We start from the raw sequence: 17,559 nt of genomic DNA, 5'->3' as shown, positions 1-17,559 counted from the left end.
TCTCCCTTTACTCAGCCTCTTATCTCAGCAGAGTGAGCATATGTTCAGTAAATACCTACCTTTCAATGAAGCAATGGTCTCTCACCATTCCACAGGCACAAGAGGTATCTGGTCTTACAATCCACACTTCATTTCAACATGTCCATCACCCTCTTTCCTGTTTTCTGCCACTTCCTGGACTAACCAGTTTCCCTCCTGTCTCCCCTTCCCTGGGTAAACATCCTTTTCCCCCTCCTGGGTTTAGACTTTACCGTTTCTCCTCTTCCAGTGTGTTTAACAATTCCAGTTTTTGTTTCTCAGCGTTGTTCAGCATGGACCGCACCGTCAGAAGATTTGCCTCAGCCTCTGTGGCATACTGCAGAGAAAAAAATAGCATGGTCACTTCTTATCTGAATAGCTTTTAGCTATCGGAGGATGGCAATGATAGTGCAGTGGTTGGAAGGTGGCACAGTGGTTAGAGAGTGCCTCAGTGGCACAGTGGTTGAAGGGCAGCACTGCTGCCTCACATGCCAGGAAACCGGGTTCAAATTCCAGCCTCGGGCCACTGTCTGTGTGGAGTTTGCACATTCTCCTCGTGTCTGCGTGGGTTTCCTCCAATTTCCTGCCACAGTCCAACGATATGCAGATTAGGTTGATTGACCATGCTAAATTGCCCCTTAGCGCCAGAGCAGTGTAAATATGTGGGCTTACGTAGGTAGGATTGTTCTCGGTGCAGACTCGATGGGCCAAAGGCCTCCTTTAGATATGGCCACTGTGTTTGAAAAGCTTACTGCAATGGACCCCACTTCATGTTATTGTTTGTCCAGTTATTGAGCAGTAAATACTTTGGGGTGAGAGGCGTGGGGCTGGATTTTGTCGCGGTAATGATGGCTCGATGGTGGGCTAGAAAACCAGGGGCTAACCCCTCTGTAGCCATTTTAAAGTCTCCCGGCTGCAAATGAGCCACCTTCGAGGTTTCTGTCCCTTTAAAGGGGCAACACCTTGTTTCCAAGAGCTGCCAATCGGAGATCAGCAGCTCAGTGCGCCACAGGGAGCCAGTGCTGGAACTGCACCCTGCCCATAGAAGCAGCATGGATGCCACCCTCTGAAGAAGAAGGCAAGTGAGTACTGGGCCATCGTGGCCGGTCAGGCAGGCCCCAGTGGAGTGGGGAAATGGAAGGGTGGCCTGGTTGGTGAGTTTAGGGGGTTTATTGCTACAGGGGTGGCTATTGCCGCTGGGTGATCCTGCATGGGCCTCAGTGGCCAGTCAGGAAGGTCCCATTCTGAACCCTGCAGGGAGGCTGCTAGCTTTTACTGGATAGTCTCCCCAAACAGCAAGGGGCCCAATGGTAAAATGGCAGCAGCAGCAGAAAGGGGTCCTGGTTTAAGGGCCTCAGCTGGCTTCTGGACAGCAAGGACAACCTCCATCTTCCCTACTGCTGACAGGATTCCAGAGTGTTAGGAAGACAACGAGACTCCATCCCTTGCCTTCCCTCCTAACTCTGCAGCTCCAACTCCCCCCCCCAACCCGATCCCCCGTCCAAAGCCTTCCACCCACTCTCTAGGGCATCATAGGGCTCAATTCTGGGAAAGACCTCTGACACTGAACGCAGCAGAATGTGCACCCTTAATGATGGATATCTGCTACTGTGCTCAGTGTAACAGGCAATGTACTGAACTGCCTGTCAATTAACTCACTGATAAAGCAGGGGGATGGGAATTTAATCTGTTACACGCAGAAAAGTATAACAGAGCATATTCCAGACACAGGAGTAATGATGTGAATAAAAACAGCCATTTCATGCTGTTTGGGAAATGGCTAGCAGTTACAGTTACTGTCTGATTTAGCAGTTTATAAAGAGCTGTAATGATCTGAGTTTGCCAATTTAGATACATCCACCAAGCGACTGCATCAAAGAGAGACAATCCAGTTTACAAGCTAAACATCACAATCATGTAATCCCACACTATCTGCAACCATGACTTTGCAAATTTTTAATCTTCAGCATCTAAAGGATGTTCAATACACATAGTGAAGAATTATTTAGTTAAATTAAACTGTACAAAATAACTGTATTGGTCAGTAGCAACCAGTTTAAAATAAATGGTTTAACATCTCCACTAAAATAGCAGATGTAAAGAGTTTTGATAGTTCAATACAGTGACAAATTCCAGTTAGAAATTTCAAATTCTAATTCCCGATTCTGATTCATTAGTGTTAACGGTTTTGCTAATCTCAATTTTACAAAACAATGAATTTAACTCAAAACGCATTCCATGATTGTTCAACCTTTCTCTTCACTCAGGGTTGTGAATCTTTGGCGTTTTCTACCTCAAAGAGTTGTGAATCTCGTCTTTGAACATATCCAAGATGGAAGTTGATAGATTTTAGGAACGACAGGAATTAAGGGGTAGTGCCAGATGGTGGAATTGAGATAGGTGAATCAGCAATGATCTTGTTGAGTGGTGGAGCTGGTTTGGAGAACCAAATGGTCTATCCAGCTCCTCATGTCCCTCTTCCCCAGAAGTCCATGTCATCTCATCAACACGAAGGCCAATGTTTTTAATTGTGAGTTTTGGAGGGCCCTACCTGATTGCTGCACCTTTGCCAGATTCCGTACCTGTGCGTGTGTGGCCTTCAGAAGAGCCAGCTCTTTCTCCACTTCACAGATGTGGCTGGTTGCCTTGGCAACCTCGGCTCTCTCCAGGTCCCGCTCGGCCAGCAGCTGCTCGATGTGCTGCTGTTTCTCCTTCAGGGCCTCCTGCAAGGCGGTGGTGCCGGAGATCTTCCGAGCGTAGCGGGAGGACGTCTCGGTCAACTGAGTGAGAGAGAGAGAGAGGAACAGGTCTCAGGCTGTCTCCAGGATCGCTGGGTCAGTAATGGCACTCGATGGTCCAAAACATCAAACTCGGTGGGGGTGGGAGAGGTGGAGACAGGAAGATTGACAGCATCGATACCAAGACAAACCCTCCCCACCACCAATTCCCCCCTCACCCACTCGCGCTGCCCCCACCCTCACCGGTTCACACCCCCCCCACCCACCCACCCACCCACATATTCCTCCCCTCACCCCTCTTCAAGTCCCCTCCCTGCTTCACCAATTCCCCCCCCCACCCGTTCACACCCCCACCCCCCCCTCACCGGTTCACATTCCCCCCCCCCCCACCGGATTCACACTCCCCCCCCCCCCCCAACGGATTCACATTCCCCCCCCCAACGGCTTCACACTCCCCCCCCCCCAACGGATTCACACTCCCCCCCCCGCCAACGGGTTCACACTCCCCCCCCACAACGGATTCACATTCCCCCCCCCCCAACGGCTTCACACTCCCCCCCCCCCCAACGGATTCACACTCCCCCCCCCGCCAACGGGTTCACACTCCCCCCCCACAACGGATTCACACTCCCCCCCCCACGGATTCACACTCCCCCCCCCCCCCCAACGGATTCACATTCACATTCCCCCCCCCACCGGATTCACACTCCCCCCCCCCCAAACGGATTCACATTCCCCCCCCCCCCACCGGATTCACACTCCCCCCCCCCCCAACGGATTCACACTCCCCCCCCCCCAACGGATTCACACTCCCCCCCCCCAACGGCTTCAGACTCCCCCCCCAACGGATTCACATTCCCCCCCCCACGGATTCACACTCCCCCCCCCCCCAACGGATTCACATTCCCCCCCCCCCACCGGATTCACACTCCCCCCCCCCCAACGGATTCACATTCCCCCCCCCCCACCGGATTCACACTCCCCCCCCCCCCACCGGATTCACACTCCCCCCCCCCCCACGGATTCACACTCCCCCCCCCCCCCCCAACGGATTCACATTCCCCCCCCCCACCGGATTCACACTCCCCCCCCCCCAACGGATTCACATTCCCCCCCCCCCCAACGGATTCACATTCCCCCCCCCCCCAACGGATTCACATTCCCCCCCCCCCAACGGATTCACACTCCCCCCCCCCCCAACGGATTCACATTCCCCCCCCCAACGGATTCACATTCCCCCCCCCCACCGGATTCACACTCCCCCCCCCCAACGGATTCACATTCCCCCCCCCCCAACGGATTCACACTCCCCCCCCCAACGGATTCACATTCCCCCCCCCCACCGGATTCACACTCCCCCCCCCCCCAACGGATTCACATTCCCCCCCCCCCCCAACGGATTCACATTCCGCCCCCCCCCCAACGGATTCACATTCCGCCCCCCCCCCCCAACGGATTCACATTCCCCCCCCCCCCACCGGATTCACATTCCCCCCCCCCCACCGGATTCACATTCCCCCCCCCCCAACGGATTCACACTCCCCCCCCCCCAACGGGTTCACATTCCCCCCCCCCCCAACGGATTCACATTCCCCCCCCCCACCGGATTCACATTCCCCCCCCCCCAACGGATTCACATTCCCCCCCCCCAACGGATTCACATTCCCCCCCCCCCCCCAACGGATTCACACTCCCCCCTCCCCCCCCCCCGGTCAGGGCGGTGAGCGAGAAGGGAGCACTGAGGGGGTCAGGAGTGAATCCACTCTTGAGGCGGTGAGGAAATCTCATTGGTGATGCCAGGATCTGGGACTTCTGTGTTGGTGTTCAATATTCTGTGAAAATTGCGATCATTAATCACGGTGGAAAGAGACACATTTACTTGTTGAGGTATCTTTCTGTTGTCAAGGTTACGGACGGGCCTGCTGTTTGGTGCTGGCAGCCATCTTGGCTGGCAGGGACACTACAGGCACAGGGCCTGTGTGTCTGGGGGAATGTGTCTCCTGTAATTGCTGCAAACCTGTATTTACAAACCTTACAAATTACTGGCCCCAATTGCAGCAAAAGCCCTTGTAACTCATTACATGTGAATTGCTACAGGACAGTTCTCGGGTAGGTAATAAGACTGGGGCTCTGTATAAACAGAAAGCTGTTCCCCTCTCCCGGGGAGGAATGATGATCGAGATGGAGAGACAGCAAAGTACACTGAGTCAGGTTGTAATAGAAAGTAGAGAAGGGGTAGGCTAGACATGAACAGATAATTGAAACATCAAGGTCAGTTTTATGTTTATCAGATTCCTCTATTCAGTGAGCATTCTAACATTTTCATTCAATCTGTGGCTTTACTGAGCTGCACTAGAAGCAGGACTGGTTTGCTGGATGGAAACAGTTTCTTACCAGTCCCGTTCGGCTGGGTCTACCCCCGACGGACGATGCCACTGAGCTGACCGAGCTGATGGAGGAGCTGCTGGGGCTCTGTGTTAAGGCCGAGACCCCCATGGCCATCCTCTTACTCTTCTTGGTTTTGGCTGGCGTGGTGGAGGGGAAGCCGATCCGCATCACCTTGTGAATGGGAGCAAAGAGACCAAACTTGGGGGGACACTGGAAGTATCTGTCGAGGCAAAAAACCGAAACCAAAAACAGTCAGGGGAAACATGTCAGACCCGTGAGGCAGGGGGTGCGGGGAGATGCAGGGGGCGCGGGTTAAGGAGTTAATGAGAAGTTCGTTACCTTGTACCAGCAACAGCTCCATCGTTTTTACCCAGCGGTTCATCCAGTTCCACTCCACACCACTCGCCCTTTGCAAAATCCGTCTCCCCGACATATTTGACTACGCCAGTTTTAGTGCCACCCACCTGTAAAAACAGTACATTTGGTGTGAAAACCATCAGTGTATTAATATGGTCTCACTTATCACAGCATCTGGGCTACCAGATGACCCAATGTGGCCTTGAGATCTGGTCTGGATGTTACATCTTCCTGTGGGGCAGTGAGGTGTGGGTGGGGGAGGACACTTGGCAGGTGGTGAGGGAGTGTGTAATACAGAGCACTGTGCCATGACCAGTGTTGCACTCCATAATGTCTCCATAACATTATTCACCTGTAAATACTTACTTAAGTGCCCCACTGTGATTTCACCCTTGGCAGAGGAGGTCAGAGTCTGGCAAGTCTGACTGACCAAGCTGAATGGTTGAGGGTGGACTCTGTTGCCACCTTTATGGGCCCCCTCTGTGTCCATCTTCATCTTACTGTGTCCATCCCCCCCACCGCCATGTCCACCGTACCCCCACCCCAGCTATGTCCACCCTGCCCCCTCCCCCACCATGTCCCTCCATCCCACCCCCATCTCCCTTGCTCGGTTCTGTCCACTTGGCCCTCGTAAGACCTGAATTTGGATTAAAATCCAAGTTCCATTGCTGCCCTGTCTTCTTTGGGACTGACTGCAGTCCCAGTAGCGACCACCATTCCCAGTGGCGCTGTGGGACCAGATGGCCAGCTGCTTTTGGATGCGGGTTTCCTTCTTCGATGGCTTGAGTGGGATCTCCCACCCCCAATCAGTGGCCCGACATCCATTAAATGGCTGGGGAGGGAGCAGGAACAGATTCCCTGGTCTTTACACTGGGGGAGGAGGCTGGTGGCTAGCGTCAGTACTCTGGTGGTGGCACATCATCACTTTGTAATCCAGAGTTACATCCTCACCTTTTGGGTTCTACAGGTCAGTGAACTCTGCAGTCCAGTTCTCAGCAATGAGGGATCCTCTGAGGGAGACAGCCTCGAGAGCTCTCAGTTTGTCTTTGACACAGTCAACAACATTTTTGCAAAGCCGTGTTCAGCCAGGTTTACAGAATGCTTGGGGTGTGAGGGAGGGGGAAAACAGGTTCACTAGGTGAAAGGGTGGCAAAGTGGTTAGCACTGTTGCCTCACAGCACCAGGGACCTGGTTTCAATTTCCAGCTTGGGTCACTGTTGTGCGGAGTTTGCACATTCTCCCTGTGTCTGCGTGGGTTTCCTCTGGGTGCTCTGGTTTCCTCCCACAGTCTGAAAGGCGTACTGGTTAGGAGCATTGGCCATGCTAAATTCTTCCTCAGTGTACCCGAGCAGGTGCTGGAGTGAGGCGACAGTAATTTCATTGCAGTGTTAATGTAAGCCTACTTGTGACACTAATAAATAAACCGCAAAAAAAACTTTACCAAACAAATTTAAGAGTTAATATCTTTTCCCAAAGGTAGGAGTATAAAACTAGAGGGCATAGGTTTAAGGTGAGAGGGGAGAGATAGAAAAAGTGTCCCGAGGGGCAATTTTTCACATAGAAGGTGGTGAGTGTCTGGAATAAGCTGCTAGAGGTAGTAGTAGAGGTGGGTACAATGTTGTCTTTTAAAAAGCATTTGGATAGTTACATGGGTATGACAGGTATAGAGGAATATGGGCCAAATGTGGGCAATCGGGATTAGTTTAGGATTTAAAAAAAAGGACAGCATTGACAAGTTGGGCCAAAGGGCCTGTTTCCATGCTGTAAACCTCTCTGACTGTATGAGTTAGCTTAGAAAGGTTGAGTGTGGGGCCATGTATGTTTGTTACCAGGGTTGCCAACCCTCTGGGTTTGGCCTGGAGTCTCCAGCAAGCAGAGTTCAATCTCCGAGACACTGCTGTGTGCGATCCTGGAGAGTAATCATCGGGCCATGAGAAAAAGATTTTTTTTGTCATTTTCTTTGAACTTATTTCTTTACCAGATATAAAGATATTGAAAATGGGGGGAAAAGACTGGCAGTCAAGCATTATTCCATTGGGTAATGAATTTTTTTGCTTTCCATGTTGGCACAGGAAGACAGTGCTTCATAAGAATGGATGCGTTGGCTGACTAATGGCTGGAATGTGGGGCTGGGTCATGTGATGGAACCTCAATTACATTTAAATCACATTCGGTAACCCCAGTTTGTACTCCAACAATATAAGTAGGCAATAGTTGGGATGGGTTCTTAGAGCGGGTTATTGTTTTTTGGAGTTTGTCTGGTTTTTCACTTATCGAATCATCAAAAGTCTGTCACATTCCCACTGCCTCCTGCAGAGTGTCCCAGCAGCGAACAGAGATGGTTGCAGGGACTTGCATTAGACTGCAGCTAACTAATTGAAAAGTGAATCATCAGCAGGGTAACAGAAGCACATGTAGAGCTCTCTTCAAGTTCCATCCTTTGACTCAAAAGCCAAATTAAAATAGATGTCTTTTCAAATCATGACTCTACCTGGTTGCCACAGCTGGATTCTCAACAAGGCGACAAGTTTGAACCTTAGCTAATGGTGTATTTTTGACTCGCCTGCTATCATTGGGCACATTTTCCAAATCTTCTTCAACGTGGGCAGAGGCAGACTTGATAATTAACCAATCATCAACTTGTATGCTAGTGGCTCAGAAAAGCCTGCAGCCTAGTTGTTCTGGTCTCCAGAAAGGGAGAGGTTAGTAGTAGTATCGGGAACTTCAATAACATGTATGAATTGAGGAAATAAAGGATGAGTGTCTCTATGAGTGCCAAGGTACAAGAAACCTTGTTCTCACTCTAACAAAACCTCCCATTTCATTTCTGTTCTATGTGTCAATGGCCAAGTCGCAAAGGATGAGTTGCAAAGGCCACTTGGGTGAATGGGGGCTAGAGGTCACAGGATAATTGGGCCAGGATGCACAGATATAATTCAGTCTCTATTTTCAAACAGTATTTTTATATTTCCACGAGAGAGGATACATTGACCTGTTGCTTATTTATAGGACTAGCAACAGGGAGGTTGTAAATCCAAACCCTGCTATGGGCAAGTTGTAAAACAGAACTAAGAAACATGGCCTGAAAATAGGGGGAAGCAGTTTTAGGACCAAGAAGTTCCTCCTCAACTTCGCCCAAAGGGTTGTGAATCTGTGGAATTCCCTGCCCAGTGAAGCAGTTGAGGCTACCTCATTGAATGCTTTTAAGCCTAGAATAGATAAATCTTTGAATTAAGGGTTATGGTGAGCGGGCGGGTAAGTAGAGCTGAGTCCACAAAAAGATCAGCCATGGTCTTATTGACTGGCAGAGCAGGCTCGAGGGGTCAGATGGCCTACTCCTGCTCCTAGTTCTTATACATAAATCTATTAATTTGTGGATTCACAGAAAATGACTACAATGGCCACCAGGAAATAATTGTTGTCAGAACCCAACTGGTTTTCTAATCTTTTCCAAGGGACATTTAGCTGCTCTGGCCTATACGTAACTTTAGTCCTTCAGTTTAAGTCAGACATTGCTGTAGCAGGATATCTCATGGTTTCCTGCCAGTAAGCTTGTCTTTGTGTCTTTCAACTCAAAACATTTATGCCAAGCTGCTGGAAACCAACATGATATCTCCTTCACCAACCAGATTAAGGATTTGAGAAGTGGATACAGGAAGGGCTGAATTAAAGCAGGTGAATTCAGTGTCAAATGAAGTGCAGAATGGGAAACAGAGAGAAAGAAAAGATGTATTTTTTAAATTCACTCATGGGACATGGACACCGCTGGCTGGCCCGCTCCCTCGGCACTGCCCAATCCTTGGCAGACAGTACCAATGTGCTGCCAGACATTGCCATTTTGCCCTTTGGGCAACGCCAAGGGGCCAGGCTGGCACTAAGCTTGCAATGCCCAAGGGGCACCCACCCCCCCCTCTTGACACTGACCTCCTGGGGGGCTTCCATTGGCCCCCTTCACTCCAGTGGAGTTGGGCCACTGCTGCCCCACAAGTGTGGAGCTATTGTAAATGCCGCTGGAGTGAAACACTCCTGGCGGGGGCAGGTGGGAGACTCTGGCCGGCCGGGAGACTCTGGCCAGCCTGGAGACTTCAGTCCCAGGCCCGCTAATCGAATGAGGAGTTCATTTATTCAGGTCAGCACCGATTTCAAGTGTGGAGATGAATGCGCTGGAAATAGGCCATGGCGTCCAGCGAGGAGCCTGCTAAACAGCCTCCCCTCGAGTCTTCCAGCCCGCCCACTTAGGCACTTCAATTATAAATGTGGACCTATGTAAATATTTCACAGTGTAATCACACCCTCCCACCAGCGACGGTGCTGCTGGAGTGGCAGCAAGGAGGGTGTCAAAGTCCTGGAATCCTTACAGTACAGAAAGAGGCTATTCAGCCCACAAAGCCTGCACGGACTCTCCCAGCCACCCACCCCCCTTACCCCTCATATTTACACTGCTAATCCCCCTAACCTACACACCTTTAGATACTAAGGGGCAATTTACTACGGTCAACCACCTAACCCACACACTTTCGCCATGTTTACAAGGAGGCATGTGTATGCAAATTTGTATTTGAAAGCAACAGGCTAGATTATAAATGAAAGAATAGTTTGCCATGTGAAGTGACGAATTGTAAAAACAAGATATCCTTCGTTTTAGTACGAGTTAAGCTGATGGAGATCAGCTCGGGCTCCTCGTTTACGAGGGTCACAATCTGACTGGAATTAGTCAGCAGCTAAATACTGAGAGAAAGAGAAAGACAGCACCACTGGCATTGGCAGCCATCGCGAAATCCTCACTCTCCCACTTCCTCAGTCAATGAACAGAACTCCTTCTGTCCCACACGCCAGCAGTGATAATTGAACTAAGCTATGTATTCCTCCCCCTTTCTACGAATGCCTGGATCATTCCACGCTGACTATCAGTCACAGCAAACACGCTGAGTTAAATAAAAAACACAACAAAATAACGTTTCAGCAAATTGTGAACCGAAACATCTCTTTCGAAACTAGATCAAAGTGAATAATGAAAACTGGTAAAAGTTCTGGGACGGAATCATGACTGTTGTTTTTAAAGTCAAAGGCTTGCGTTTATCTATTGCTTCTGAAGACATCACAATGCCCAAAGGTTCTTTCCCACCAATGGTATAGGTTTGAAGTACAATCATTATTATAATGTAGGCAGAGAAGGTCTTTCTGTCTTCACGGAGGAGGACGTGAATAATTTGCCGGGTGTTAGCGATGGAAAGGTGGTAGGACTGGAGGGTCTTAATGACATTACTGTTACTAGAGAGGCGGTGCTCGACAGACTGGAGGGGCTGATTGTGGACAAGTCCCCAGGACCGGATGGAATGCATCCGAGGGTTCTGAAAGAAATGGCGGAGGTGATAGTGGATGCCTTGGTGGTTATTTTCCAGACGTCGCTGGATTCCGGGGAAGTGCCGGAAGATTGGAAAACGGCTAATGTTACGCCGTTGTTTAAGAAGGGTGCCAGGCAAAAGGCGGGGAATTATAGGCCGGTTAGTTTAACGTCTGTGGTAGGTAAAATGTTAGAATCTGTCATTAAGGAGGAAATTGCGAGGCATCTTGAAGGGAATTGCTTGATAGAGCAGACGCAGCACGGTTTCATTAAAGGGAAGTCGTGTCTGACAAATTTACTGGAGTTCTATGAGGATGTGTCTAAGGCAGTGGATAGAGGAGAGCCGGTGGATGTGGTCTTTCTAGATTTTCAGAAGGCGTTTGACAAAGTACCTCACAAGAGGTTATTGCAGAAGGTCGAGGGACATGGAGTTGGGGGTAGGGTGTTAGCGTGGATAGAGGATTGGTTGTCAAATAGGAGGCAGAGAGTGGGGGTCAACGGGTGCTATTCGGATTGGCGGATGGTGACTAGTGGAGTGCCCCAGGGGTCGGTGCTGGGGCCTCAGCTTTTTACCATTTATATAGATGATCTGGAGGAGGGAACCGAGTGTAGGGTGTCGAAATTTGCTGATGACACCAAGATTGGGGGAACGGCAAATTGTGCGGAGGGTGTGGAGTGTCTGGAGAAGGATCTAGATAGGCTGGGCGAATGGGCCAGGAAATGGCAAATGGAATTTAATGTTGGCAAGTGTGAGGTGGTCCACTTTGGTAGGAATAATGGTAGGAAGGACTATTACTTGCGGGGCGAAAAACTGCAGCAGGCGACGGTGCAGAGGGACCTCGGGGTCCTTGTGCATGAGTCGCAAAAACCCAGCTTGCAGGTGCAGCAGGTGGTCAGGAAGGCGAATGGGATGCTGGCCTTCATAGCGAGGGGGATTGAATATAAAAGTAGGGAGGTCTTGCTGCAGCTGTATAGGGCATTGGTGAGGCCGCAGCTGGAGTACTGTGTGCAGTTTTGGGCACTGCACCTGCGCAAAGATATTTTGGCCTTGGAGGGAGTGCAGAGGAGGTTTACTAGGCTGATACCGGAGTTGAGGGGGTTGAGCTATGAGGAGAGGCTGAATAAACTAGGCTTGTACTCGTTAGAGTTTAGAAGAATGAGGGGAGATCTCATTGAGACGTATAAGATGATGAATGGGATGGATAGGATAGAGGTGGAGAGACTCTTCCTGCTCAAAAAAGACAGTAGGACTAGGGGGCACAGCCTCAAGATAAAAGGGGGGCGGTTTAGAACGGAGTTGAGGAGGAACTTCTTCACTCAAAGGGTGGTGAATCTCTGGAATTCTCTGCCCGTTGAAGTGGTGGAGGCTGCCTCGCTAAATATTTTTAAGACGTGGGTTGATGGGTTTTTGATAAGAGAGGGGATTAAGGGTTATGGGGAGAGGGCGGGAAAATGGAACTGAGCAGCGACAGATCAGCCATGATCTTATTGAATGGCGGGGCAGGCTCGAAGGGCTGGATGGCCTACTCCTGCTCCTATTTCTTATGTTCTTATGTTCTAACTCAAGTTGTGATAAGCAGCAGATAGTCTCTTTTGGTGATGTTGGTTGTGAGACAAGTATTGGCCAGTAAACCAGAGTGAAGCTCTGCAAGGCGCAAAGTGCAGAAGAGGCCCTTCGGCCCATCAAGTCCGCACTGACATGTGAGAAACACCTGACCTCCCATCTGACCCCATAGCTCTGAATGTTATGTCATGCCAAGTGCTCATCCAGGTACTTTTTAAAGGATATGAGGCATTCCGCCTCTACCACCCTCCCAGGCAGCGCATTCCAGACAATCACTACCCTCCGGGTAAAAAAAGTTTTTCCTCACATCTCCCGCTAAAGCTCTTGCCCTTCACCTTGAACCCATGTCCCCTCATGACTGACCCTTCAACTAAGGAGAACAGCTGCTCCTTATCCACTCTGTTCATGTTCCTCATTATCTTGTACAGCTTGATCAAGTCGCCCTTCAGTCTTCTCTGCTCCAATGAAAATAACACAAGCCTATCCAACCCCTCTCTCCATAACTTAAATGTTTCATCCCAGGCAGCATCCTGGAGAATCTCCTCTGCACTCCCTCCAGTGCAATCACATCTTTCCGATAATTTGATGACCAGAACTGCACACAGTACTCCAGCTGTGGCCTCACCAAAGTTCTATACAACTCAACTTCCCTAATTTTGTAACCTATGCCTTGATTGATAAAGGCAAGTGCTCCAGATGCCTTTTTCACCACCCTTAAACCGAGGTTGCTCCCTTTTCAACGTCCCCTCCAGAAGAGAGTATCGCTGGCAACAGTGCGGTGTCCCCGACAGTGTGGTGACCCTTCAGAGCAGCAGTTCTGAGCGGAGATCTCAGCTGAGATTGTGTGCTCGGGTCTCTGGGGAGGGGTTTCTGACTTGGGCCCGGGTGCTGTTACTGACTCCTGGCTGACATTGCCCCGAGATGGTTTCGTGAGCACACAATTAGGAGCAGAAGATGTTAAAGTGCACATTACGCTGAAGTTTGCAGTGGGAATATGAACCTTGGGGGGCAAGGAGTTCGCAGAGGAGCAACAGCCAGCCACGGATCTACTGAGCTGCTGTGTCATTCTCCCTGCCAGAGATCATTGAGGGAATACAGAGTAACACTTGCCTCATTACACAGGCTGATGCAAGCTGTTCAGGGAAGGTTCACTGATTCGTAAAGGAAGTGTAAGCTCATTAAGGCTGCTGAGACTGCAGATAGTGCATTATTTAGGAGTTGGTTTAGTGGCCCCCACAGAATTAGACAACTTCACTCCGTGCACTTTCTGCAGTATCCTGAAACGTTAGTGTGGACCAGAGGGGACCAAACATTCCTGAGTAGAGGTAAAAACACCATTTAACTAATGAAGCAGCTACTTGCCATCGGTATTCCACGGCCTTCCGTGGCCCAGTATTCCGTTCAGCCTTGCTGGATGGGATTTCTGGGAGGAATTAGGAGCGAGCAGAGACAGTGCAATGCACAAGCGGCTCAAAAAGATGCACCCTATAAATCAGCCATCTGATAGCGAGGGCTTCTGTTCCGTACGGGAGCAAGGGGCAAACCAATTAGAACCAGAGGGTTAAGCAGGCATGAGAAGCCATTGCTCCCAGCTGTGCCAGCGTCACATCCCCCCACATTACACCAGAATTTTACCAATTCCCATGGCAGGCAGGACAGAGCGGGTGAGGGTGGGAGCATGGGAAGGTTTGTTGACCTCAGGCAGGATTTTACGGTTTTGGGATGAGTGAGGCCATAAAATCAGAATATCCAAGAAAAGGTACCAGAAAAAGGTGCAAAAATGAGAATAAACATGAGAAAAAATATACATACATATTACAGAATATGCCTTATATGTGGGTAGCACCCGATGCATTTATTGGAATTCATTGATTTGTATCAAGTTACTGGATTAAAGGCACCAATGAATGTTTGGGATCTAGTATAACATGCCAAAAATAAGAACAAAAACTGTCTCTAACTTGCATTTATATGGTGCCTGTCATGACCACCAGATGTCCTAAGGCGCTTTGCAGACAATGAAGTACTTTCCAAGTACAGCCACTGCTGTAATGTAGGAATCTGTGTTCTCACAAACAGCAGTGCGATCTTGATTTCAAATATGGGAAGTGCTCTAAAAATGCTGCAGCCTAAAAGCAGCAGGATTGAATAATTTTCTTCTCTCAGAAGAAAACAAAAGGCCAAAGAAAGGTACAGAACAGGAACAGGCCCTTTAGCCCTCCAAGCGACCATGGGCGGCACGGTAGCACAGTGGTTAGCACTGCTGCTTTACAGCTCCAGGGATCTGGGTTCGATTCCCGGTTTGGGTCACTGTCTGTGTGAAGTTTGCACATTCTCTTCATGTCTGTGTGGGTTTCCTCCAGGTGCTCCAGTTTCCTCCCACAGTCCAAAGATGTGTGGGTTAAGTTGATTGGCCGTGCTAAGAAATTGCCCTTTAGTGTCCAGGGATGTGTAGGTTAGAGGGATTAATGGGTATAATATGTAGGGATATGGGGGTGGGGCCTGGGTGGGATTGTGTTCGGTGCAGACTCAATGGGCTGAAGGGCCTCTTTCTGCACTGTAGGGTTCTATGATGCTATGACTCTATGCCCTAACCAAACTAAAGGAAAAACCTTCTGCTCGTATTCGGTCCGTATCCCTCTATTCCCTCCTTATTCATGCACCCATCCAGATCCTCTTAAATGTTGCTAATGTGTCTGCTTCCACCATCTCCTCCGGCAGCCAACACCCTCTGCATGAGAAATGTCTCCCCCACATCTCCCTTAAAACTTTCCCCCTCTCACCTTGAACCTGTGCCCCTGTGTAATTGACACTTCCAGCCTGGGAAAAAGCCTCTGACTATCCACCCTGACTGTGCCTCTTGTAATTTTGTAGATCTCTATCAGGTCTCCCCTCAGCCTCCATCTTTCCAGTGAAAGAAATCCTAGTTTATTCAACCTCTCCCTCAGAGTCAACGCCCTCAAGACCAGACAGCATCCTGGTGAACCCTCTTTGCACTCTGTCCAAACAATGTAGAATGTAGAAACACGGAGAGACTCAACAGTAAAAGCTTCTTTCACTTGACAAATAGGTTATAATGAGACACATCAGATGGGAAGCAGCATCCAATGTAATGACAGATCGTAGTGATAGTAGACTTGCAACCCAGAGGTCACAAGTTCAAGTCCGCCACGATAAATTATGTTCAATAACTGGCAAAATTGTGGCTGGAGCCAGACAAAAAGAATGATTAAAACTGACGTCCTTCACATCCACTGAAGCAAGCAATGGTTCAATCATCTTAAGGTCTACAATACTGAGATGGCAGCCCCACACCATCATCTCACACTAACTAGCAGCTCACAGTAAATGCTGTCAGTATTGCTGACATTCTCAGGACGTTCTTTCCCAAGCGGTCACACAGAAGTTGAAGCTAGAATCCGCTCCAGATTTTGTATGATTGAAATTTGTGGCACAAGTTTAGGGAATTAACTCTTTAAAAATGTATTAATATCACAAGCAGGCTTACATTAACACTGCAGTGAAGTGACTGTGAAAATCCCCTAGTCACCACACTCCAGCAGGTACACTTAGTTAGAATTCTAACTCAGAATGCGACCTAACCCGCACATCTTTGGACAGTGGGAGGAAGCCAGAGCACCCAGATTAACTCCACACAGACACAGGGAGAATGTGCAAACTCAACACATTCAGCGACCCAAATCCCAGGTCCCTGGTGCTGTGAGGCAGCAGTGTCATCATGCCACCTGCAGTCAGTCAGGTCCAGGTGAGAGGTAAGTCGCATAGAAACCTGCTCCCACCCATCTTCAGCTGCCTGGGATTTTCCGACATATACATAGCTGGAGCTGCTTCTGGAGTCACATCCCCAGAAATCTCCCAATACAAGGTGGGATGGAGAGTTCCTGGTCTCCCTGATCCAAACGGACATCTCAGTATTATGTACAATGATCCAGTGTTAAGTGCTGACTTTCACTCTAATTAATTCACAATATTCTATCCCTCACCCACACAGAATTCTGCACTGCCACTCTTTCCAAATCAGTGGCTTCCTGTCTCCAAGTAAAATGATTCCAAACTTTTCATCTTCAAATTCCTCCCCCCTGACCTTGCAATCTCCTTCAGCCTTCTATGTCTGCGTGTAACCTCTGCTTCTCCACTGACCCCTATATCCATACAAATTAGGAGCCATTCGTCCTCTCGAGCCTGCTCCACATTCAGTGAGATCATGGTGGCACAGTGGTTAGCATTACTGCCTCTCAGCGCCGGGGGCCTGGGTTTCTCAGCTTAGGTCACTCTGTGTGGAGTTTGCATGTTCTCCCTGTGTCTGTGTGGGTTTCCTCCAGATGCTTCGGTTTAGCCATGCTAAAAGGCTCCCTTAGTGTCAGGGGATTGGGAGGGTAAATATGTGGAGTTACAGGGATAAGGCCTGGGTGGGATTGTTGTTGGTGCAGATTTGATGGGCCAAATGGCCTCTTTCTGCACTGTAGGGATTCTATGGCTGATTGAATCAGAACCTCAGCTCCACATTCCTGCCTACCCCCAATATTCTGTCTTTTTTTAGGGAAGGAAATCCACCGTCCTTGCCTGGTCTGGCCTTTATGTGGCACCAGAGCCACAGAAATGTGGTTGACTTTCAAGTGACCTCTGAGATGGAAGGTAGTTAGGGACGGGTAATAAATGCCCATCAACCCGCATCCCATAAATGATTAAACCTAATTCCATCACAGCATTACCGTCCTCTAAAATTTCCTTTCCAGTACCCCCTGTCCTGCCATCCACCTTCTTGCTTTCAAATTAAACTAAACCCTACACCTTTAGTTTACAGCCTCAGTATCGCAGTAACCTTTCTCCCTCCAGCTCAGCACCAAGCATCATTCCTGTTTAACCTGAAGAGGTTTGTTGTCTCCTTCTGAACAGGAGCAGCGGTGGACACCACCAACACAACCGAGGGCACAACTAGACTTTGCAAAATAAAACATGTTTGATGTGGAAAGTGTTCCGTTCTGATCTCGAGATAAATGGCCACTTAAACAAGGTCCAACGCCAGCATCTCCACATCATCATTTAAACACAACCACTCATGCACTTAACCCCATGAGCAGACGATTTGCCAGGGAATGAGCCTCTAAATAAATCACTAACAGATCAGA

The 17,559-nt window shown here is 49.3% G+C and overlaps 1 protein-coding gene across 1 annotated transcript in view; it reads right to left on the bottom strand.

Moving 5' to 3' along the window:
- The window catches only part of clip2 (CAP-GLY domain containing linker protein 2), a 123,806-nt gene that overhangs the window by 42,834 nt on the left and 63,413 nt on the right, over positions 1-17,559 (bottom strand). Inside the window, exons 5-8 of the mRNA XM_080210731.1 lie at positions 5,484-5,608; positions 5,151-5,364; positions 2,601-2,798; positions 252-355 (exon numbers count right to left, since the gene is read on the bottom strand). Coding sequence (XP_080066857.1) covers positions 252-355; positions 2,601-2,798; positions 5,151-5,364; positions 5,484-5,608 — 641 coding nt within the window. The remainder of the gene's footprint in view (positions 1-251; positions 356-2,600; positions 2,799-5,150; positions 5,365-5,483; positions 5,609-17,559) is intronic.

The sequence above is a fragment of the Carcharhinus amblyrhynchos genome, chromosome 23 (assembly GCF_965287045.1).
Source record: "Carcharhinus amblyrhynchos chromosome 23, sCarAmb.v2.hapA, whole genome shotgun sequence".
NCBI classification, from domain to species: Eukaryota; Metazoa; Chordata; class Chondrichthyes; order Carcharhiniformes; family Carcharhinidae; genus Carcharhinus; species Carcharhinus amblyrhynchos.
Note: the sequence above shows the minus strand (reverse complement) of the source record. Positions and strands in the feature narration are given on the sequence as shown.